The 25238-nt window shown below is 42.0% G+C and overlaps 1 protein-coding gene and 1 long non-coding RNA gene across 3 annotated transcripts in view; one reads left to right on the top strand and one right to left on the bottom strand.

Moving 5' to 3' along the window:
* The window catches only part of LOC127049007 (uncharacterized), a 43795-nt gene extending 19592 nt beyond the window's left edge, over window positions 1–24203 (top strand). Inside the window, exon 3 of the long non-coding RNA XR_007773842.1 lies at window positions 23580–24203. This is a non-coding gene — a long non-coding RNA (uncharacterized LOC127049007). The remainder of the gene's footprint in view (window positions 1–23579) is intronic.
* Window positions 1–25238, bottom strand: part of PRKN (parkin RBR E3 ubiquitin protein ligase) — a 1230739-nt gene that overhangs the window by 8086 nt on the left and 1197415 nt on the right. For both annotated transcript variants that reach the window (XM_050949117.1, XM_050949116.1), the window contains one exon: window positions 17815–17901. In XM_050949117.1, the coding sequence (XP_050805074.1) occupies window positions 17815–17901 (87 nt within the window). The remainder of the gene's footprint in view (window positions 1–17814; window positions 17902–25238) is intronic.

Raw genomic sequence — 25238 nt, 5'->3', positions numbered from 1 at the left:
TAGAGTGATACAGACCGGAGGGTCTGAAAGTTCAATAAAACTGAAGTCTGCTGGAATCCTGCCCCTGCTGCCTCATAATTTAACCCATTTTGGCATGACAGAGAGAAATATTAAAATGGTGGAAAACTGTTGTGTCATGTACCGTACAGTTGCAGGATGGAGATAGCTATTTGCCTCTGCTTTGCAAAACGAAGCAAGTTCCTTTGTTTTTGAGTTCTAGATTTTATTCACATACACTATATTTCTAGTTATGTGCACAAGCTACCCTAATAAAGGTTAGAAAACAAGCACAAGAATACTGGAGAGGAAATAATAAGAAACTGATGAAGAAAGAAAGAAAGAAAAGATCCCTCCAAATAGTACAATGTTGATATCAAGAGTCACCATGGAGCATGCATTAAAAGTGACTCCCATGTTTGTCCTATTTATGATTGATATAAAATTACCTAATCTACACAGGTGCCCTACTTGAGAATGCTTTAGCTATCTCTGACCTATAATCATGATACAAGGACAAAAGGGGTGGTAATGTCAATAAATAACTTCTATAGTTCAAGGTTTGGAAAATAGCTGATTTCCTTTGAAATATTACTATGTAAAAACATTAAATCATCTACAGTTTCTGACTTAAGTGAAGTATGATTCTCATTAATTGTGTAACCAGAGACTGAGAAGGCTCTCTTGGAGGGTGAACTGGATGCAGGAATGGAATGTACAGACCATTTAACTCGACTGAGCAGAGGAAAGTTGTACTTGTGTTGTCTCCACTACTCCAGCAGTTGCACATCTTCATTCTTTGTCAGCTTCAGGGTGATATACTTTGACACTTCATCATTGTCACTTTCACACTTGCTATCCAAATCCTCAAACTCTGTATATGACCATTTTGTCTCCTCTGGTGATGGTGTCTGTGTACCTGACAAAACCAGCGTAACATTTTTCTCCTGCAAGCTTCTTGGTCTCTTGATAAACTTCCTGTCTCTCCTCTCCAGTGAAAACTTTCATCTCCCACATTCATGGGTGCAAGAAAACTGCTACTCTGTGCATAGGCTTGATTTCAAACTTTTCGATGAGACATTGCAAGGCTTTGGAATTGAGCTGACTTAGACTATCTTCATCAGTGGTAGAAGTATGGAAATGCTTTTTCATCCTTTTGTGGTGAGTGGGCTATGATGACTGCTCTAGTGCATCTGATGCTAACTCTGTTAAGATGCTCAAGGTGTTGCAATCAAAGCTATCAATGAGCTGAGTATCCCCCTTTTCTGTCAAAATTTCATATACTCTGTCTCACTGCTCCTTGATTGTCTTAAACGTGTGTAGTTTGCTGTTCCATTATGTTTCTACATTTCTTTTCAGAGACTTCTGTAGTCTGCTTTGAAGTCCAAAACTCCTGACGTACATAATGAGATATCAGCTTGTGTGGATAAGTTTGGTTACTGCTTCTTCTTTCTGGTTTCCTGGTGTAGTAGTGTGCTCAAGCACGGTATTTATAATGTGCGATGAGCATCTTATTCACACATAGGACTTTAAAGCTGCAACCATGTTCACTCCCTGGTCCATAACGAAAAGCCTCTGGTTGGTAATGCTGTGTACAGCAAATCTTCTGAGTACCTGAATCACAGCTGATCAACTGTTCTCTGCAGTTTTGGGTTTCCCACTGTCAAACTGAGTCACACAAAGCGGCCACTTGACTGAACTGTTTTGACTCTATGTAATGAACAGTTACTCCCAAACAGGCAACATATCTGTAATCAACCGTCCACAGATTGAGGGCAACCCCTCCACCCAATGTGCTAAGAACATTTTTCAGCTCCATGGAGATTTATTTTCTTTTTTCCTTCTGCCACAAGTGCAGCATGCTGGCTACAGTTGTTGAATGTGGTATTAGTGCACCTGCATCCATTTGACCACATTTGGCACCCATGCTAATCAAACATTAAGCATATGCAAGGAAGCATTCACCTGTTGAATGGTGATTTGCTACCTCTTAGATGCCATGGACTTTCAGAATGCTCAGTGATTCAAAAGGGGGTTGCTGGTGCCCAGCACAGATGAACAGAGGATGTGCAAAGAACAACGCAGAATAGACAGGGATGGGTGGAGCCTTGTTTGTGTCCTAAGCAACATCTTACAGGAAGAGTCAGATACAGCGTACTTCTAAAATGACTGCTATACAACTGTACATTAGTAGCTTCTCAGAAACAAACAAGCAGTTTTTGTAAACAGTGAAGAAAATGTAATATTAGTCCTGCACTTGCCTACTCTTTACAGTAGAATGACCTAGGACAGCAGTCTGAACTGCCTCAGAGAGGTGAGGACGTTGGTTTCAGCACACGACTAGAAACTAGGAACATCTGAGTCTTAACCTGCTCTCATACTGACTCCCTTAGTGGGTAAAGGAAAGTCACATAACCTCTCTGCTTCCATTTGCTGACCTGTATAATGAGAATCACAGTATTTACTTCACAGGGTATAGTGAGAGTTAATTACCTACTGACTGTAGAGACAATTAAAGATGAAAAACACAGTATAAGTAAGTACTATCACTGTTTATTGTGTGTGTACACTAATATCTGCAAGAGCGAAACAGGTGTATTTTTTGGATTCAATCCAACAAAACTTGAATGGCAATGTTTTACCTAAATTGAGCTAATCCAAAATTATACGATTCAATGCTCGGAAATGTTCTTTCCCCACATCTCAGTTTTCTTTGTTGTGACCTCATAATACCCAGCGCTGCGCCAAAATCTCTCATGCCAAATTGTTAACTTGATTTGTATCACTTGTGTTTGATCTTAATTTTGAAAACAAATTTGAATTTGGGAGAGGATCAGTTTACAAGTAATTTAAAAAAACAACTTTCAAGTATGAATTTGCATACCATTCAATAAGACAGACCAAATTGACTTTTTAAAAGACTAAATGATTGCAGTGGGAAAACACCAGTGTAAAGAGTCTATTATGAAACAGATGCAACAGAATAATATTTTCAGTCTATTAGAGCTTTAGATACCCTCCCAACCCTTCTCTGACAGCAAAGTTAAAAACCACTAGTTATAGGAAATAAATGTGACTAAATGGCCCACAGTGACCCTGTTCTTCCTGAATCAGTAAAGAGATCATATCCTCCGGATGAGTCAGCCTCAAGCATCCAGATTCTTTACACATAGTTATTTGGGTACAATGCTAGAATACATATATATTTTCATCTAGTTTATTCCACAAGAGGAACAATAGAAAAATAAAGACAATTTCTATAGCATTGGGGATATCTGTAAAATACCAAGGACTGACTCCATCTTCTCTAAGTGACCCAGCAGAGAATAAGGAGCATTTTCCACAGTATAAACATGCAGATAGAATACGATGTCTGGAATACTACTGAGCAGAAAAGGACCTGGGAACTCTTCGTGTGATGCTGTAGCCAAAAGGGCTAACACAATCCTTAGATGCATAAATAGGGGATCCAGGCAAAATGTCAATGGAACGTGAAGAGTGACTTTTGATGCTGCAAAATAACCTTCATAAATTGCTTCATATTTTTACAGAACCCTGTGGAAGTCCTACAGAGCACCTACAGTTATGGCTTAGGAGTTGCCAGTGTACTGCGGAACACTGTGGCCAAAAGGAAAATTATCCTAATGGAAGATCAGATTGCTTTGAGATTCACCAGACAGAAAGGGGCAGGAAAAGGAGTCAAGATGGTAGCAAAATAGGTCTGAAAGAAGCAGTTCAGTGGCAGAAGTAGAGGTGAGGGGGAGAGAAGTGAGCTTTTTGTTTCTGTTTTATATCATTAAAACTCCCCTGTGGTATTGCAGTCTCGTACTATAAAACAATTGAGGGCTTCTGAAGACAATATAAGTACATAATACTGTGAAATAGCCTGATAACATTTCTGCTAGTCTGTGACTTATTTGTCTACATCCCAATAGCATTCTTACATACATTTGATTTGTCCATTATCACATACTCTGGTCTTTTAATTTCAGTTTGTATGACCAGACTGAGCCAAAAGAGAGAAAAATCAAAGAATACTGCAAAATTACTGGATTTTTTTCCTTCCTCCTCCTTCTCTAGGACCATCCATTGCCAACAGATGAATGCCCCTTTTATCAGTTTCAAAATTGACTTCAGTGGTACTAGTGCACAGCAGAAAAACTCTGAACCAAGTTACTTGCCTTATGGGTCTTTGAAATGGTGTTAAATGCTGCAACTGCCTGACACGCATATAGGTTTTACTGAGAAAGAATGAGATCAAGAGAGCATGTGCACAGGCACCAAATCCCTGTTCTCCTAGTACACCCAGAAGGTATGCTTAATTAGAACGAGGTCTTCTCTGAAACAAAAAATTTGTGGGGAAGATCCAAAGCTGCTGTAAATCAGCATAGCCCCACTGAAATCAACAAAGTTCCACTGAGTTACACTAGCTGAGGATCTGACCCAGAAAGCCCAAGCTGCCTTAGAGATGCAGTATGGTACTATATGGCTAACTCTACTGGAGACAGATGCAGATGTATTTTATTTGCCCAGGACACCCAGAGGAGTTGCTAGGAAATCAAGTATTACAGGCTAGCTTGCAGCTCAATAAGCATTACTGTTAGCCTTTCCAAGAAATGCTTTGAAAAACATTTCAGTAGACTGCTTGAAGACACTCACTATCTCTCTTGTTTCATGTTATAGTTAAACATGAAATTGTTTTGATCTCGCTTTCATAGAGTTACAAACAGCAGACATTTAGACCAAATACTTTATGCTCTCTAAAACAGCAAGTATTTGGGACCCCTACCTTTAATATTAAACATCTGTTCAATTTTGATTTTGCTTCTAATTTAATTACTGTACTTACATAAACTTAGAGAAGCATGGAGTATGTATAGATGAATAAGGAGGACTGGATGGCTCAAGAGACTGGTAACAGAACATGGCGCTTTTCACCCAAGGCCCCTGGTGAATATCTCACCCATGCTAGTACCTGAAGGTTATTAACATGCGATTGCTGATTGGAGGCACAGCTGAAATGAGTTCACAATCTAATCTTGTTCCAGTTTTTAGTGGACATATATTAAAATCACACACACAAAAAATCACGGCTGGTACTACGTGATCTCTCAACAGACTACACAAAGACTATTAGGAGACTGAGAACTATTTTCTTGTGCCAGAGTTCAGGTCAAGTCACATTTGTACTATGGTACAAGAAAATGCTAAAAACTACATGATCTGCTCCCACTCATTTAGCTTTCACTCTTTGCCCAACTCTATTCAGTGTTCAGCTGTACAATCTGCTAGTGTTACTAAAATACATGTTTGCAAGAGGAACAACAGCAAATAAGGGATGTACCTCACTGATAAATATAATGAACACTGTACTACTGGATTCTGCTGTAATCCACCTCCCAGTCACATCATCAATACAGGCACTTAATGATAAAATGAACCAAAAATAGCAATTCTAAAATATAAGGTGATGAAATGTATGGTATAAGGGGCAGCATGGGAATTTCATTTTGTCCCACATACCTCGTATTTTAAGCAGTACTAGTGTGGTTAATTTATCTCTAGCATAGTTTACATATGAATTGTCTCATAATTTTCAATACCTAATTGCAACACCATTGTATATAAGGCTATTTTGGATTCCTCCACAAAACTGAATTGGCCAAAGCTACCTTTTTCTCTTCAGTTAAGACTTCTGAGATGCATAGTACTCATTCCACTGAGCAGAAATTACTCTAGCTCTTCTTCCCCTGGATTATTTAAATCATCAAGAAACCCAGATGCACTGGGTTAGCAGTAGGCAATTATCAGTCACTTGTGGACTTGCACAGATCACTCAATTTTCACGTTAAAGCTATTCAGATTTAAAAGGTCAGCCATTGCCAAGCCATCAGTAATTCATTGCGCTCTAATGGCTGGCCACTGCCTGCTTGCAACATCTTAAAAGTGTATATATTGTCATGATGCAGTATGCAGACCTGAAAAATAGACTTAGAAAGGTATTTTCAAACAGCATGTGGCTATTTACACAGAGATTTTTTCCCCCCTTTGGTTAGTGAGCAAGAACACATCTGTCCAGAGCTTGGTGGCAATACTTATGTATATATGTTAGGAATAATCCTTATCACATGCCTCTGACTACTCCTCCTGTGCTCTACCCACTAATCCATTTAACAGGACTAGTAACATTCCAAACACTGTAATATTTTAAAAAAGGCAACTTGTTGAATGAAGTTGCCAGGGACACATTTTCTTCTTTTCCTTAAAATTATGCTTCTTTGAGGTTCAAAATGGGAAAATTTCAGTTCTGCACCAGTAACATGTTTAAGATCTAATATTGTGTGACTTACCAGGGCTCAAAATGGGAACTCTATTCTGTTGGAAAGGGGAGATTTCCAGCTGCCCAGCACATGCTCCTAGACCTGGAAATCCTTGAGAAATTAGAATTTAAAGAGAACAAGAGTACTTGTGGCACCTTAGAGACTAACAAATTTATTTCAGCATTAGCTTTCGTGAGCTACAGCTCACTTCTTCAGATGCACAGAATGGAACCTATTTAATTTAAAGCTATCTCATCCTTATCCTCCCATTGCTGGAGCCCCACTGCCATTTTCCCTCCCAAGCAAGCATCAGAGGATCTAGATATAGGACCTAGATTTATGTTGATGTAAGAGGGATGGGGAAGATCAGAGTGGAGCAGGGAAGAGGAGTAGGTACAGCTGGTGAGAACTGTAGAGGGGTGAGGGTAACAAGGAAGGGAAAATTGAGCCAAGGAGCAGAGAGGGAAGAGAAGAAGGAAGAAGAACAGATGGTACAATGGGTGTGGTGAGAGCCATGGGTAGCAGATCAACAAGATTACAAAGAAAGGCAGAGTTTGAAAAATGCTTTGAGGGTACCTTTGCAGTGGGTTGCCTTGCTAGGCAGCTAGAGTGCATTTCCCCACTCTGCTAGGGAGGGGAAAAAGATGGTCAGGCTTGAAAGGCAGTCAAAGGCATATGATAAAGACTATAACACATACAAATAGGTATTGCCAATAAGCTCAGGACAATGTGTTCTTGCTAAGGAGAAAATCTGTGTAAAGACCCACCCACATGTTGTTTGAAAATACATTTCTAAGTCTATTTTTCAGGGCTGTATTCTGCAGCATGATGAAATACACTTTAAAAATGTTACAAACAAGCAATGGCCAGCCCCCAATGAGTTACCAATGGCTTGGCAACTGCTGACTGTCTGGGTGATCCCAAAGTGTTGCTGGTGAGAATGGTGACAATAAAATATGTTTTAAAGTCAGACAACTATGGAAAAGACCCTTATTGAGAGGAGCTAGAGCAGCAGAACTCCCAGATGGGAGAGGGAGTGTAGAAATGGGAACAATACTGGGTGATTCTTGCCCAACCTCTGAAAACTGAATACCATCATTGTATTAATCTTCATGGAAACAAAAGACCGAAGATAAACAATATTTCTCACAAGACAGTACCCTAGTGAATATTAATATATTAGAAAGTTAATCTTGCCTCATAGAGTTCTGTTTGTAATGAGGAAAGTGCCAAACAGAACCAAAATGAGAAAGCAAAGACAGGTAGATATGAATCTTCAAATTACCTTCAGCAAGCCACATTGGCTCACCATACATATTTCACTCCATATAGTCCTTATATAAGTGTTTCATAGGTAGTACACATGAGTGTTGTATTGCACAGCAGCACTGGAGGGAAAAGAAAAACAATCATAGCATTCACAGTGTCAAAAAGACTATATGGCTTGACTTTTTTTTTTTTAACTCCTTTGTTTTCCAGATGGAATGAAGACAATGTGAAAGATGCCATACTTAATTTTTTGTTTGTGGTACAACAGCCAGCACTGCATCTCCTCTACTGCATATCACAAAAATGCAAAGAAACCATTTTGTTAGTAGTATACCACCACCTTGTGGAGAAAATGCAGTACTGCTACTCTCTTTCTCATTGTCCCTAGTTCTCATGAGAAAAAAAGAAACAGGAACTTACTATAACTGAGGTTTTTCGAGATGTGAGGCAGTTGTGTATTCCAAGTAGGTGTGTGTGTGTGCCCTGTGTGCTAGAGCCGGAGACTTTTCCTAGCACTACCACCAGTAGAGGGGCAGCACTCGAGCCTTGTGCTTGTAGCCCCTCTCCTGGCTATATGAGGCAGTGCCACGCCTTCATACCAGATGTCCAGAGAAGACTCTGACACAAAGGGGATGGAAGGTGGGTTGGGAATACATGTCTGCATCACATCTCGAAGAACCACAGTTATAGTAAGTAACCATTTCTTCTTCTCCACGTAAATGTAGACATGTATTCCAAGCATGTGACTAATGAGCAGTATCCCCACCTGAAAGCAGGGGTCAGAGTCTACCTGAGTAAGGATTGCAAGACTGCTCTTCCGATGTTAGTGTCCACTGTGGAAGAAGCAGTGGTCACGTAATGGTCTGTAAATGTATGTACGGATAACCATGTGGCTGCCCTACAATGTCCAATATGGAAATATGATTGAGGAATGCCAATGATGTTGCCTGTGCTCTTGTTGAATATGCCCGTATCTGCTGAGGAGGCATAACCAATGCTATCTCATATGTAGTCTTGATGCAAGACATTATCCATCTAGGGATGGTCTGCGCAGAGACCGCTTGACCCTTCATGCAGTTCACATATGATACAAACAGGCGAGGCGAAGCACAAAATTGTTCAGTCCTGTTCAGATAGAAGGCTAGACAGCATCTAAATGTCTAGCGCAGGGGTCCTCAAACTTCATGGCACTGTGACCCTCTGTCATAAACAGATAGCTAAGGGTTAATGTCTCTTTCACCTGAAGCACCTGACCAGAGGACCAATCAGGAAACCGGATTTTTTCAACTTTGGGTGGAGGGAATTGTGTGTCTGAGTCTTTGTTTTTCTGGCTGCCTGCTTTCTCTGAGCTTTGGAGAAGTAGTTCTACTTTCTAATCTTCTGTTTCTAAGTGTAAGGACAAAGAGATCAGATAGTAAGTTCTATGGTTTCTTTTCTTTGGTATTTGCATGAATATAAGTGCTGGAGTGCTTTGATTTGTATTCTTTTTGAATAAGGCTGTTTATTCAATATTCTTTTAAGCAATTGACCCTGTGTTGTATCATCTAATACAGAGAGAACATTTGTATGTATTTTTCTTTCTTTTTATATAAAACTTTCTTTTAAGACCTGTTGGAGTTTTTCTTTACTTCAGGGAAATTGAGTCTGTACTCACCAGGGAATTGGTGGGAGGAAGAAGTCAAGGGGAGATCTGTGTGTTGGATTGCTAGCCTGACTTTGCATTCCCTCTGGGGGAATAGGAAAGTACTTTTTGCTTCCAGGACTGGAAACAGAGAGGGGGAGTCACTCTGTGTAGTTTCACAGAGCTTATGTCTGTGTATCTCTCCAGGAGCATCTGGAGGGGGGAAGGGAAAAAGGATTATTTCCCTTTGTTGTGAGACTCAAGGGATTTGGGTCTTGGGGTCCCCAGGGAAGGTTTTTCAGAGGGACCAGAGTGCCCCAAAACACTCTAATTTTTTGGGTGGTGGCAGCAGGTACCAGGTCCAAGCTGGTAACTAAGCTTGGAGGTTTTCATGCTAACCCCCAGATTTTGGACGCTAAGGTCCAAATCTGGGACTAAGGTTATGACACCCTCTTCTGACAACAGAAATTACTACACAACCCCAGGAGGGGGGACCGGAGCCTGAGCCTGTCTGAGCCCTACTGCCCTTGATGGGAGGACCAAAGCCCAAGCCCCACAGCTATGGGCGTAGGGGTAGGGAGGAGGCAAAACTGAAGTCCAAGACCTCCAGTCCCTGACAGGGGGCCTGTAACCTGAGCCCTGCCACCAAGGGCTGAAGCTCTTGGGCTGAAGCTTCAGCCCTGGGCAGTGGGGCTCAGGCTTTGGCTGGCTCCGGTCCCCAGTCAGTGTAAGCCAACCCTGGTGACCCCATTAAAACAGGGTTGTGACCCACTTTGGGGTCCCAACCCAGTTTGAGAACCATCGGTCTAGCATATGGAGCATGAGGTTACCTGGTACCAAGTCAAATGCTTTATAGAAGTCTAAATATATCACATCAACACTGTTACATTAAGCCAACCAAATCTGTACTCTCCTACACTCTTCTCTTCTGTTCCTTTAGTATGTAAATTACACCACATTTGACTTTCATATACTCAGGCTCATGGAGCCACATTCAGAAATAAGATATAAGGGGATGTAAAGTGAGAATCTGAGTCTTGGTTGGTATAAGACACACTAAAGGGGTTGGAACAAAGTGTGAATTGCATCATCTTAGATCATTGCCTGTATGTGCAAATACACATAACAGTCCTCTAACAAAATATAGCAGATATTAAAATGATGCTACTCTTGAGCCAATGTACATTCACAGAACTAATGGATATCAAAGCCCTATAAAGTAATTTTGCCCTCCTCATATATTGGAATTTTTGCATGCCTGTCTCTGGAAAAAATTATAATCTCCTGAAATTTGGCAAAAAGCAAAGTTTCAGGGATGTGAAACCATGCAAAATGTATTATATTTCATTGTCTCTTCTGCAATCAAAAGCTCTCATCTGGGATTCCCATGTCTTTGGTTGTTATCCTTTGCCCTACATCTCTTTTGTCCACTGCACTTCTACTTCCACCTCTCATAAATTCACACTTAAATAAGAAAAAATATACAGTAGTGTCCTGGGTTTCATGTGAAATGTGATTATCTGGCCACGAAAAAAGCCACATAATTTATCGCCTGTCCTTTCTCCCCAAATGTGGTGGCTGATTTGAGATTAACCCAAGCCCATCCATTCCACAACACCCTGTGCCAGGAGGAGGCTCTCATCTTGCAAAGAACTCCATAGGGGCAGATTCTTGTGCCTGGGCAGAGCTCTCTGCATCATCGGGGTCTACGTCCTGTGATGAGAACTTGAAAAGTGCAGCTTGAAAAAAATACCAAACCTGTCCACCTCCCAATGCAATTAACCAATTAAAACTAAAAAAGGGAGCTGAAGAGGTATTGAAGAATCTGGAAAATATTAATGAAGTTATGTGCAAAGTGGGGTAAAATAGGCTCCTTGAGGTAGGGGCTTTTTAAATATTTAGGTATTGTACAGCACAGAGCACATCAAAACTAGACTCTTAGCCTCTCTCTCACATCTATCTGTGGAGGTCTAGCTATCAGCTCAAAGTCAGCGTGGCTAAAACAATGCCCTTAATCTCTCCATGCCCCTACGGGCTCCCCACATAACCTCCTTTTTACATCACTGTGGACACCACCACCATCCTAGCCAGGGCCGGATTAACTTTTTGTGGGCCCGGAGCCAAACATATTTGTGGGCCCCCCCAGGGAATGACTGTAAAAGACAGGCGATCAATACAGAAATTGTCTTGGACACAGCACATAGCTGCACAGGTTTTATTAACAATAGACTGGTGGTGAGGGGTGCAGGAGCTCCCATTTGGTGCTCAGGGTGGGGGTGGGGATGTGTGGGAGTGCAGGAGTCAGGACATGGGGCTGGGTGTGAGTGAGGGGGTGCAGGGGGCTGGGGTGTGTGTGGGGGTGCAGGAGTCAGGGCAGGGGGCTGGGTGTGTGGGCTCAGGTTGTGAGATACTCATCGCAGGAGACTGGAGGCATAGGTGCTGACTTTTGGTTTTGCCAGTGGGTGCCCTCCCTAGGCCCCACTCCCACTCTGCTCCTCCCCCCCTGCTCACCACTCGCTCCTCTCCGCCCCCTTCTCCGAGCACCTCTGCCAGTTTGGGGAGAGGCTATTTTCAGCATATTTATACACATTAAGAGAAAAAAAGGTGGGTGAGGTAATATATTTTATTGGACCAGCTTCTGTTAGTGAGAGAGAAGAACTCTGAAAGCTCCAAAGCTTGTCTCTCTCACCAACAAAAGTTGCTCCAATAAAAGATATTACCTCACCCACCTTGTCACTCTAATTTCCTGGGAACAACAGGGCTACAACAACACAGCATACAAAAATGCAAGATTCACATGAGCAGCAGCAGAGTGACCATCACACCAGGACACTCTTTTCAGGATTCATCTTAGCATAATGTCATCATCACACCAAGGAAGTAGCACTACCAGTACAATGAGATAAATATAGCCACGTGTGTATGCCAGAAATTCACAGTACAAGCACACTGTGATCCACACAGCAGGATAGTAGTGTTAGTTTAGCTCTCCGTTTAGTGCGGATACACTCAGAGACTAAGTCCAAAGGTTCAGCTAAACACAAGGGCACCCGCAAATAGCTGTACTAACAGCAGGATCTATACTGGCACAGTAGGAGGAGTTGCATGTCAGGGCATTAATTCCCAATCCCAGTGCAAGGCAATATGGGATCCAGGCACCAGGTCTTTAGTATCAGAATTTGTACTTTCAGGAGAGTGGGATGGAATTATAGAAGTTACAGGGGGAAAAGCCCTCTGTGATCATCGGCTCAGTCCATCTCCCTGCCAATGCAGGGCTGATCCTTACTGCATGTTTTGTCCAGTCTCCTTTTAAAAGTCCCAAGCCTTAGAGTTTCTAGCTGTGACACTCTATACCAGGGATTATCAGACTGGGGGTTGGGACCCCTCAGCGGGTTGTGAGGTTATTACTTGGGAGGTCACAAGCTCTCAACCTCCACCCCAAACCCCGCTTTGCCTCCAGCATTTATAATGGTGTTAAATATATAAAAAGTGTTTTTAATTTATAAGTGGGAGTCGCACTCAGAGGCTTGCTATGTGAAAGGGGTCACCAGTACAAAAGTTTGAGAGCCACTGCTCTGTACCTCAGGGGAGTGGCATGCCGTGCACTGTAAAAATGTATGGAGATATACCTATCTCATAGAACTGGAAAGGACCTTGAAAGGTCATTGACTCCAGCCCCCTGCCTTCACTAGCAGGACCAAGTACTGATTTTGCCCCAGCCCCCTAAAGGACTGAACTCACAACCCTAGGTTTAGCAGGCCAATGCTCAAACCACTGAGCCATCCCTCTCCCCTATTCATCATTTGTAAGCCCCATATTCATCATTTGTATATATTTTTTATATTTCATATAAAGCATGCCATGGAAGGTATCATGGAAAAGGTTATGATTTGCTGAAACCCACTGTTCTGTCAAAATATGTATATAGTTAAAGTGTATAAAGCTATGAAATTGTGCTGGATGGTATTAATGAAATATGCTGCAAATTTGGGAGAAGCCCAGAAGGCAACTCCCCAGAAATAACAAGGCACTTGATCAAATGGCTGGGTGGATGTTAAACAGCCATCACCAACAGTTGTGCAGCAAGTGAATGACAATCAGCAATTCAGTGACCATCACCAGAGAATCACTCAACCCTGGGACTCAGCAATGCCTCCCCCCCAACATGATCACTAGCCCTTCCCTTAGGAGACAATTCCATCCATACCCCAAGGCAGAGCTTGCACTGCTGGGATGGTTTCCCCTGACAACCTCAGTTTCCCTCTTCTACCTCCCCCATCTCCCCTTTCCCCTTGCCCAACATGGTGCCTAGACTTGTGTTTGCCAGAGCACATGGACTAAACTCATACAACAGGAGATAGTTCCAGCCTTCCTTTGGGAGACAATTCCATCCACAGCCCAAGGGAGAGATTGCACTGCTAGGAAGGTCCCCTGATATCCTTAGTTTCCCTCTCCTCCCCCGCCCCATCCCTTCCCCACTGCCTCTTCCCTTCCACCCCTGATCCCCCCTAAGATGCAATCACCTAGATGCCAGGGAGGGGGACCAAGCACACTACATGGGCATGGCCACTATCTCTGAAAGGCAGGCATCTCTGCCTGGGCAGTGAGGGCAAGCAGGGGGGCACCGCACCCTGCAGGAGACCAGGAGATACCCCGCCCTCCAGGCCTGTCCTGGTCAAGCTGCCCGGCAGGGGCTGGTACTCTCAGTCTCTCTGTGTTGCAGGGGTGCAGGGGATGCTTTTGGAGATGCCTCTTGCTGAGCACCCTGCCAGATGCAGAGAACTGGGTCATATTAGACTTGGACTGTAAGCTCTTAGGGGCAGGAAATGTTTTTTTGTACAGCACCTTGCACAAAGGGGCCTGGTCCATGGCTAGGGCTCCTACGTGCCACGATGTTGACAATGACCATGATAGTTGAAAGGATGTGTGTGGTGGGGGGGTGACAGGCATGGGGGAAGAAGAATATTTGGGCCAATGCTATCATAGGAAGAGAATAATTTTCAGGCACACAATGACCTAACAGAATGGCTCCAGGGAGGGTGGCATAGCACGCAAACACCTCGTTCCTCCCCCCCCATACAAGCACTGCTAAATATGCCATTTGGTGGTACATTGCCTGAATACCAGTAGCTCACTGTTGGCTGAGCCACAGAGATTTATGATCTTCCCATTCAGGCAAGAGGATTCCAGACAGTACTATGTGATCTAAACTTAATCATTCCAAACAATAATGGGGAATAGTAGAGGAGGTCCAGGCTTAAGGCTGTTCCGTATTTTGGGTCTGACTCTGTTAGGTACATAACACCTGGTGGGTAGTGCTGAGTGCCCTCGGATCCAATATATCCAGTGTAAGTCAAAGGCACTCAGCAGTTTTTAAGATCAGGCCTCCGAAAGGCTACAGTCAATGTAGACTGTTAACAGGAATCCTACTGCTTGCTGGATTTATTTTGATGGCACACAATACCTATTTTAGGAACTTCTAGTACACCGCTCCCATCAGTTGCTAGGGGTAGTGTAGTAGAAATTGTAACCAAAAAAAAGGTAACACATTAAAGCCAAAATTTTCAAATGTTGCCAAAAGTTTTGGGTGTCACACTTGACAAACCTACTGTCTGATTTTCAGATGTACAGAGCTACCCATTGCTGCAATTGAAGTAAACGGGAGCCATGGATTCTCAGTATCTCTGAAAATCAGTCCCTAATAGGAGTTAGGCACTTATGCACTTTTAACAAATTGCACTAGGTGCCTATCCACATCTCTAGGCAACTAAATCTAGCCCTAAATCAGTAGCACCAATTCAGATACTTCTTGGGGGGGCAGGAGGGAAGCAAATTCCAGCAATCTTCCTCCCGCCCCAGCAGAGACCCTGGTTCCAGTCCTGCTTGTGTCCCTTCACACCCCTATGCAGAAAGAACCCCAGATATCCCTCAGTGAGAGAGTCTCCCATCTCTCTTACCAACATAGCACCTGAGCCAGTGCCACCAGGAATCAAGTTCTTGATAGACTCCCCTGCGTTCCGCCAATTTAAAGGAATAGCCTCCTCCTGCACTAGGTTTGCCATTTGCCCTGGCCATCCTTCTATCTGGATGGATGGATGAGGCGGGGCAGGGCCAGATTTTAGTGGTGTTGCAACCTCATGCAACAGGTTGTAACACCATTCACTAAAATATGTCCATCCACTTCTCCATTTCTATGGAGTGGTGGCTGGGTCAAATTTCAGTGGTGTTGTGCCCACACAGCTGGAGTGATGGTCCAGACCACTCTGGCAGCGGCTACACTGATTTAATACAGGACTACTGCTTGAAAGTGGTTGAGCCATATCTTGCCCTGCTCCCTCCCCACACAGCTCTACAACCTATGGAACTTTAAGCAAGTACAAAAACCTGGAGAAGGGGTGAGGGGGTGTTCACTCCCCACCCCCAAATGGTGCCACTGGCCTAAGTGTATTAGGCTGGGCACCTAGATACCCAAAATAATGGTCATTATTTGCCTAAATTCAGCCTTAAAGGACAATGAGAGAGTAATACCTTCTCCGGTGACTGAAGCAATGACAGCTGTCACCTTTGTCCTTAGGGGAGAACTGGAAGCCAGCATGTAAGTTGATTGCTGCTTGCAGGACCATGGCAATAGCAGTCAAACACTGTTTCGTTCGGTAACTACTAAACAGCCCCAAGTACATGGCTATTCAAGCAGTACTAGTAATTTAGCAGGGCACAGATGAAGCAGAAATTTGTTAACATAATTGTTTTTTCCTTTGGGGATTAAAAAGCATGTGTTGATGTAGCTCAGGGATTGGCAACCTTTGGCACGTGGCTCACCAGGGTAAGCATCCTGGCGGGCCGGGCCGGTTTGTTTACCTGCCGTGTCTGCAGGTTCAGTCGATCGCAGCTCCCACTGGCTGCGGTTCACCGCTCCTGGCCAATGGGGGCAGCGGGAAGTGGCGCGGGCTGAGGGATGTGCTGGCCACTGCTTCCCGCAGCCCCCATTGGCCTGGATCGGCGAACCGCAGCCAGTGGGAGCCACGATCTACTGAACCTGCGGACACAGCAGGTAAACAAACTGGCCCGGCCCGCCAGGATGCTTACCCTGGTGAGCCGCATGCCAAAGGTTGCCAATCTCTGATGTAGCTACTGCCAGCTTCTGATTCAAAAGTGACAGGTGAGTTTCTCAGAGTGGACATTTTTTCCCCAATAAGTTAATGTCAGAATAAATTCATTCAGAAAACACTGAACAAGAGTCATTAACATTCACTCTGAGCAAAAGAATAGCTTTGATAACTTCCAAACTCATTTGATTATTTTCTTCACTCCAAACACTGTTCATCATACTGAACTTTGGTTTCACTAGACCAGCAGTTGGCAACCTTTCAGAAGCGGTGTGCCAAGTCTTCATTTATTCACTCTAATTTAAGGTTTTGTGTGCCAGTAGTACATTTTAACGTTTTTAGAAAGTCTCTTTCTGTAAGTCTATAATATATAATTAAACTATTGTTGTATGTAAAGTAAATAAGTTTTTAAAATGTTTAAGAAGCTTCATTTAAAATTAAATTAAAATGCAGAGCCCCCCGGACCAGTGGCCAGGACCTGGGCAGTGTGAGTGCCACTGAAGATCAGCTTGCGTGCCGCCTTTGGCACGCGTGCTATAGGTTGCCTACCCCTGTATTAGACTGTGTATTCCCGGTAAACACACAGCACATTTAACTCATGAGAGCAAAATATTCTGAAGGGACATTTTGTAGTTGTAAGAATCCCAAACATTCTGATGACTGAAGTGAAAAACTGGAACATTTCAGGTACCTGAAAAGAAGTTCCTGGGACACTGGGATATCATATAAGAAAACAGGATTATCTCAATTTAACTGGGACATATGTTTTCTTTAGCAACTGAGATGTGTATATGGCTGAAACTACACTCCCTTTAGTGTGCTATAGTTTACACAAGCACTATTGGGTTGAAAGGCAGTGTAGTCTTGTAGTCTGAGTTCTTCCCTACGCTGATTCCTAATTTCCTCCAATTTGCTTCACTTCCATCCTCCTCTTCCGCATCCCATCTGCTCAAATAACCAATGATTAGTTAATACTTACATTAAAGTGTCCTCACAGGGTTGAGGGTTAAAACCTCAATGAGTTTAATGGTGGTGGGGCAGGGGAATGCAGCCCTCCAAGGACTGCTGTTTCAGGCTGTCTACAGACTTAGGAAGACAATACTGCACTTGTTACATTCAGTAAAAATCTGATTCAGTCCAGAACCACTTGACTTACTAACTGGTGAGCTGAGTATAAGCTGATGGGTAAGCAAGACTTCACAGGAAGCATTTCAAAGCTATTCATATTGAACTGACACAATTCCAAAGGCCCATCAGGGAGGCCATTTCTTTATCGACTGATAGCAGGGCTCTGCACGTTTCTGACAGCACTCAATGGCTGTATGAATCAAAGAGTCTGAAACCCATGGGGAAGCCAATACAGCAGTTCTAGTGACTAGAGCAATTCAATACAAACAGGGTTGCTTTTACTTACAATTATAATTAGGACCAATTCTACAAATGTTGCTCTAGCTGAGCCAAAGCTAATTATAGGAAAGCAATGAGTTGTGGGGTTCCCTACCTTCTGGGCTACGGCTTCCTGCGAACTGAGGAGAGTGCTGCATTCCCCATCATGGTATTCTTCTTTACATTCACGGCAAAACACGAACTGGAAAAAAACAACCCACAAGTCATAAAAACAAGTTAGGGATAAAACCAGCAGATTTCAGTCACAGAAATAATAAAATAAAAATAAATTGGATTAATCAAATGAGCTTTTGCTGTGTGGTACAGACGAAATCATTGGATACTGATGGGTTATTTTTCTTTCACAGTGCAAATCTGTTTATATAAAAAAGGGGACAAGCTGAGTTGAGTTTTTTTATAGTGTTTACTATTGGAAGTAGTCTATATGCAAAGTACTGAGTCAAACACATTCCCTTATCGAAAACTATTATAGTATTTAGTAAAAGATAACTTTCTACAGGTCACATGAACCACTGCACAAAACATAATATTATATCCTTTCACAGATTTCTATAGAATGGTTTAAAAATAAAAAAAACAAACAAAAAACCACAACACTATAGAAAGACAATGATTCTCTATTCAGTTTTGTAGGCTGTTAGGGGAATTGCTATAGAATTTTATTAAATGTTTTAGTATTGCATTTGTTTCATCCCTGTTAAATTCTATGGGGTCTTTTCAGAAGAGTTCAGCAAACAGAATGTCCTTTACAGACTAGTAAAACATTCATCTGTAGTGTTGCTTGAGCTGTAACTGCTATCTAAAATGGCTCATATGCAACAAACTTGTTCCATTTTTATACTCCAAAATGAAGATATCTGTCTTGACATGTGTCAAAATCTTTGACCCATCAATTCCACATTAATTTCTGTGTCCTTGTGGATAAGAGGAAAAGTCAATAATGTAAAATGGGTCTCTCATGCTGTGCCAAAGCCATGCTGTCTTGACCCATCTTCAGACTCTGAAGGACCTCTCAGCAGTTAGCTATTCTGACTGGCATTATAAGCAAGACTGATAAAGCAGCCTTGATTTTTAGATACAGAGCTGCATTCAGATGTAATGAATAAGGATATCAGGGGAACCTGACACTGGGACATTTATTTGCCACAAATTCCATCTCTGCAATTCCATTTTGAACTCTTTTGAGCTTCTGTTGTCAATTTTATAAGTACTATAGAAAATCACATTTTATTATCATGCTGAAGAAACTACATTTTTATGCAATGAAGCATTGTGAAAGAAAACAAGGCCAACAGGACTGATTCTATTCTTCAGAAATAACATGGGAGTCATCATGGAGCTCTGGGGAAAAGGAATGGATTGAAATGAAATGCATGTGTTTGTTTTGTCCAGATCAAACAAAGTTATGGCCCTTTCTTGTCTGTCAGTTTTCTTTGGCTATCATGTCTATTATCTGTAATTTCTTATTTTTCCTTTATTCACCACTTATATTAATACAGTTGTGCTTATTAGTAATCTGTTTAACGATGGAAGCATCTTTGTCAGGCACACTGTATGAGAGATTGCAGTATTGTTATTAATAAATGTTTTGATTATGGTAGTACGCAAAGGCTCCAATCAGGACTGGGCCCCAATGTGCTGGGCATAAGAACATAAGAACAGCCATACTGGGTAGGATCAAAGGTCCATCTAGCCTAGTATCCAGTCTTCCAACAGTGGCCAATACTAGGTGCTCCTAGGGTGACCAGATATCCCAATTTTGTAGGGACAGTCCTGATATTTGGGGCTTTTTCTTATATAGGCTCCTATTACCCCCCACCCCCGTCTCTATTTTTCACATTTGCTGTCTGGTCACCCTAGGTGCCCCAGAGGGAATAAACAGAACAGATAATCCTCAAGTGATCCATCCTGTCACCCATTTCCGGCTTCTGGGAAAAAGAGGCTAGGGACACCATCTCTGTCCATCCGGTCATACACAAATAGGCACTCTGGGGATGCTTAATTGTATTCCCCACTCTCTTTCTCCTTTTTACTTAACCTATTTCTGTCCTCTATATTTCTTCGCCCCTACACATATGTCATAGAGTGTGGGGAAGTCAGGCCCCTGCACCCCCTTCCTGAGATTCATCGTGACTCTCAGCCAGCCAGTAAAACAGAAGGTTTATTAGATGACAAGAACACAGTCCCAAGTGGAGTGTGTAGGTACAACCATAACCCCTCAATCATGTCCTTCTGGGGGGTTCAAGGAGCTTAGTCCCCAGCTTGGGGTTCCCTGTGTTGCACCACCCAGTCCAAAACTGAAAACAAAAACTCTTCCAGCAGCTCTCTCCCCCTCCCCCCAGCTCCTCCTCTTCTTTGTTCAGTCTCCTGGGCAGAAGGTGTCACTTCCCCCTCCTTCCTTCAAGGAAAGTCCCCCAGCCCCAATGTAACTCTCCTGCAACATTCCCAGGTCAAATCTGTCCCGCTTCCTGCTCTGTCACAACATATCTCTGTGAAAGGGTTTTGTGATTTATATTGCCAGACCCACTGCTTTGCCACCAAGGGCTGCAATTCCCTAGTCTCTTTCATCTCACTCTAATTCAATTTTGTGGAAGTTTCACAAATCTTAAAAAGATGGAAATTTTGCAAAAAATCCCCTTCCCCTCTTGCAATAATATTTGGTTTATCTCATACTGCAGTTTACATAATACTGATATCTGTTAGAACAATGCTATTTGCAAAACTATGTTGTACTACAATTCTGTGTGGCCCCTTCCATGGTAATTTTATATGGCTGCAAGTAACTCCAAAAATGATCTCATCCCATTGCATTCTATAGTAATGAGTCTGTCTGATCTTTTGATGAGACTGGAAACTCTTTTCACAGCTTATTAGATAATGGATGAGATGTAAAATCAGTTATATCATGGAAGAACACCCTATTGGTTGGTTTATCAGAATAAATATGCCTTCCCTGATACAAATACATTAAGTACTCCCCTGCCACAGCACAGCATGAGCAATAAAAAAAATGCACATCAATTTAAACAAAAGAGTGGTTAATAAAATAGTTTCATTCATTTTAACTTTCAGATGTGAAAACAAGATTTGGAAATGAAATATGGCAAAAAAGTACCTCCAGTTAACCTGAATTTTATGGCTTCATTAATAATAATAATAGGAGTTATTTTGCCTCAGAAAAGAAAAAAGAATGTAAGTTGTTTAATTAGGATTTGGCACTTTTGCATAAATTTTGTACTAAGAAGTGTTTAAAAATGATCATGTGACATAATTGATAATTGAAATCACACCTTCTCCCCTTTATTTCTTTAAATAAAAAGAGTAAGACACTTTCATTTGATAATAAGTACGGGTCAAGAAGTTACTATTTCTTAGTATATTATTTATGTCTTAGAATTTGCTGTTGGCACACTCATGAAAGATACTAGTCTTGGAAAAAACAAAAACAAAAGAAAAATCCTAAAAGTCTTAAATCTATTCTTTAAGTTTCTTGCACAACATGAGGACTAAAGGTAACATTTTCAGAAGCAAGTGAGGGCTTTAGGCACACAAATCTAACTGAAAACCAATAAGAATTGGTGCGCCTAAATCTACTAGGTGCTTCCAGGAGCAGCGCCAGGGTTTCTGGCGCCCTAGGCAGAATTCGGGGGGCGGCATTTTGTGCGCTCCCTATGGGGCGCGCGGGAGCTTCCGGTTCCGCTCCCATCGCACCGTCAAAGAAGGGCCCGCCGCCGAAATGGCGCAGGTGACAGCGGCAGTCATTGAGCTGCTCAATTGCCTGCCACTGTTTTCCGCGGCACATTGGCAGAAGGTCCTTCTTTGGCGGCGCAACGGGAGCGGAACCGGAAGCTCCCGCGCGCCCCGTGGGGAGCGCACAAAATGCCGGCCCCTGAACCTTGATGCCCTAGGCGACCGCTTAGGGTCGCCTAATGGAAGCGCCGGCCCTGGGTACTTCTGAAAATCGTCTCTTCAATCATAAAGAACTAGAAGGCTGCTGCTGAAAGAAATATACAGGAAGCTTCTCAAAATAATCGAAGATGGGCCTCAGCAAAAATCCTGGATCCAAACAACCTCAAATTTAAGAGGTATTAAAAATCTGAACCTCAATCCAGACACAATTTTCTACAAGGTTCTTATCTTAATTGTTCAAAACAAAAGTGCACATCTAAACACCTGCACACTCTGTCATGTTCAAAGCCCGAGTCTGAAATTTGCAGCTTGATCCCATCTCTAAAAGTAACGTGGGGTGGGGGGGGAAAAAGATGCTGGGAGCAAATTTTGCTCTTAGTTATACTGCTGCAACTGGGTCCTGACAGGGTTGCCTAGGAGTGAGAGAGAACAGAACTTAGCCCAGTGTGTGAAAAAAAACTTTCAAACTCTTCAGGCAAATCTAATTAGAAAAGCTTAGCTCTTAAATACTAAGGTGATGGATACTTCAGAAATACAGTTTTGCCACTTCTCCATAATATTTTGAAGATCTACCATTTCCTGGACCAGGCACACAAAATTCTCATCTCTCTTCTTGACTACCTCCCTCTCCCTGGTCTCCATATTATCCCCTTCTTGTATTTACAAAACAGAATTGTTAAATTCATCTTTTTGCATGTCATTCTGACCACAGCACTCCCATTTTTGAATCCCTGTACTGGCTTCACATTCTCCAGTGCTTCAAGACTGAGATTTTTATCATCACCTTCAAGTCCCCTTCCATTCTGGGCTTCTTACACTTACATCATTGTGCCTTCTTCTTCCAGGCTGTCTCTTACAAATGAAACACCTTCCCTGAATGAATTGGTAAGACTCATCATGCCCTTCAAATTTCTCCTTGAGATTTGCCTCTATCGGGATGCCAGTAAGACATTAGACAATTAAAGACAGATTGGGGAAGTGGGAGGGGAGAACAGATGGGCTTAACTGGTTCTTTTATTGAAAATTATAAATGGTTAAAGGAAATGTGTATAAAAATTACATTTATTTGACTGCATCTCTCTTCCCCTCACCCTCATCCAAGCCTGATTGTGTCTCTGGAAAACAGTATAAAATAATAATATACAACTACTACTACAAATAATGTGTTTCCTACAAAACAGTTTTACTGTCAAAGATTTCTGCATGCACTGCCGGCTCTCTACTGTATGCTTGTATAATCAGAGACACACAGCTTATGGATATTCAAGGATATCAATGTAAACTGCTATATGAAGAGATAAAATCACCTCCCTACCCACTATTCCCGTTTGTATCCAATTCTGGTGTCCACAATTCAAGAAGGATGTTAATAACTTGGAGAAGATTTAGAGATAAACCAAAAGAATGATTAAAGTGACAGAAAACGTGTCTTATACTGGTAGAGTAAAAGACTGCAATCAGTTTAGTTTAACAAAGAGTAGATTAAGGAGTAACTTAATCACAGTCTATAAATACCTACATGGGAAACAGAAATTTAATGATAAACAGCTCTTCAGTCTAACAAAGGCGTCACAAAATCCACCTTATTGAAACTAGTTGCAGCAAGACAAATTCAGACTAGAAACAAGATGCACATTTTTAACAGGGAATGTAATTCACCATTGGAACAATGTATCAAGGGTTGTTGTGGAGTCTCCATCACTGGAAATTGTTAAGTCAAGACTAGGTGTTTTTTCAAAAAGATATGCTCTCGTTCAAACCGGAAATAATTCAGGGAAGTCTACGGCCCATGTTACACAAGCGGACACAACAGATGATCACAATGATCCCTTCTGGCCTTACAGTCTATTTGAACACATCCAAAGATCACATTAGCCCGTTTTGCTAGAGCACCACACTGGGAGCTCCTGTGCAGTTGCTCATCCACTATGACCTTTAAATCTTTTTCAGATACACCGTTTTCCAGAATATGGTCCCCCATGCTGTAGACATGGCCTGCATTCTTTGTTCCCAGATGGAAAATTTTGCATTTGGCTGAATCGTTTGACTGGACACAGCTCACCAAGTGATTCATATTGTTTATGACTCACCCTGACCTCATCACTATGTACCCCTTTCCTAAGCTTTGTTAAACTGTACATTTTATCAGCATGATTTTATATTTACTCCTATATCACTGATGAAATATTGTATAGCGTCAGTCCTAGTACTGCACCCTGTGGAACCCCACTAGAAACACTTCTTTTTATGATGTTTCTCCATTGACAACTACTTTAAGATCTGTCACTAAGCCAGTTCTTAATCCATTTAACGTGCATTTTATTGATATTGTCTAGTGTTAGTTTTGTAATCAGAAGGTCATGCAGTACTAAATCAAACTCCTTACAAAGGTCTAAAGTATATTATATCTATGCAGTTATCTTTATCAACCAAAGTTGTAAATATGTGAAAGAATGAAATCAGGGTTGTTTGACTGACCTATTTTCCATAAAACCACTCTGACAGGCATGTTCATTGAAGGTATGCAAGTGTAAAACAGCAGAATTTGGCCCACTCTAGGTTCCAGTTAAAATAAAAAAAAATGTCCTAAAAGAAAAGACTTCTCTCTTTCTCCTGCTTCTGATCCTCTACTTTGCTCTTTTTCACCTCATCTCATTTGCAGGTATTCAGTGCCATCAATTTAGAACTAGCACTATAGATGGAAGACACCAAGACAAACTAAAGCTCCAAGATGAAGACCATGGTCAACAATTCTGCTTCTCAGGTACAATGGAACTTCCTGGGTAAAGCTCATCTGTGCAAGAGATGGAGCTTTCTTGGGGGCCAGTTCAAAACTGTGGAATGATCTTACACAAGAACTAAGGACTATCAAACATCACCACCTTCCACTCCAAATGCATAAACACAGAGTAGCACATATATTAAAAAAAAAAATCCTACCAAACAAAACAACAACACTACACTGCACACACAATTCACTGTTGGGAAAATGAGGAGAGAATGAACCACATGTCAGGTATTAGTTGTGTTGCTTAACACGTTCATGGGGCACACTAAAATACTACAGTAATGAGGGCAATAGAAGAACCTATAGGGAACAGAATAGAAACTAACCAAGTATGGTCTAATACAAAGAGGACCAAAGAGAGTCTTTGTTGAATCCAAAAGCAATTGGCTATCCAGTACACAATCAAATACACCAAGAGTTAAGGGATAAATATAAGGCACTTATATGGACCCCCACCATCACAGTCTGACTGCCTCACAATCTATAATATATTTACCCTCACAACACTCCAGTGAACTAGAGAAGTGTCATCTCCATTTTATGGATGGGGTTCCTGAGGCACAGAAAGACTCAGTGACTTTTACAAGGTAACACAGGAAGTCTACGGTGGAGCATGGAATTGACAAGTCTCAGGCTAGTGCCCTAAGCACTGGACAATCCTTCCTCTTCAGCCCTTTAATATAATTGGTTATATAGTACATACACTTGAATGTGTGTGTGTGTGTGTGTGTGTGTGTGTGTGTGTGTGTGTGTGTGTATTTATACATACACCTATACCCAGATATAACACGACCCGATATAACACAGATTCGGATACAATG

The sequence above is a fragment of the Gopherus flavomarginatus genome, chromosome 4, assembly GCF_025201925.1.
Source record: "Gopherus flavomarginatus isolate rGopFla2 chromosome 4, rGopFla2.mat.asm, whole genome shotgun sequence".
Taxonomy (NCBI): Eukaryota; Metazoa; Chordata; order Testudines; family Testudinidae; genus Gopherus; species Gopherus flavomarginatus.
This window is presented reverse-complemented; position numbering and strand designations above follow the sequence as displayed.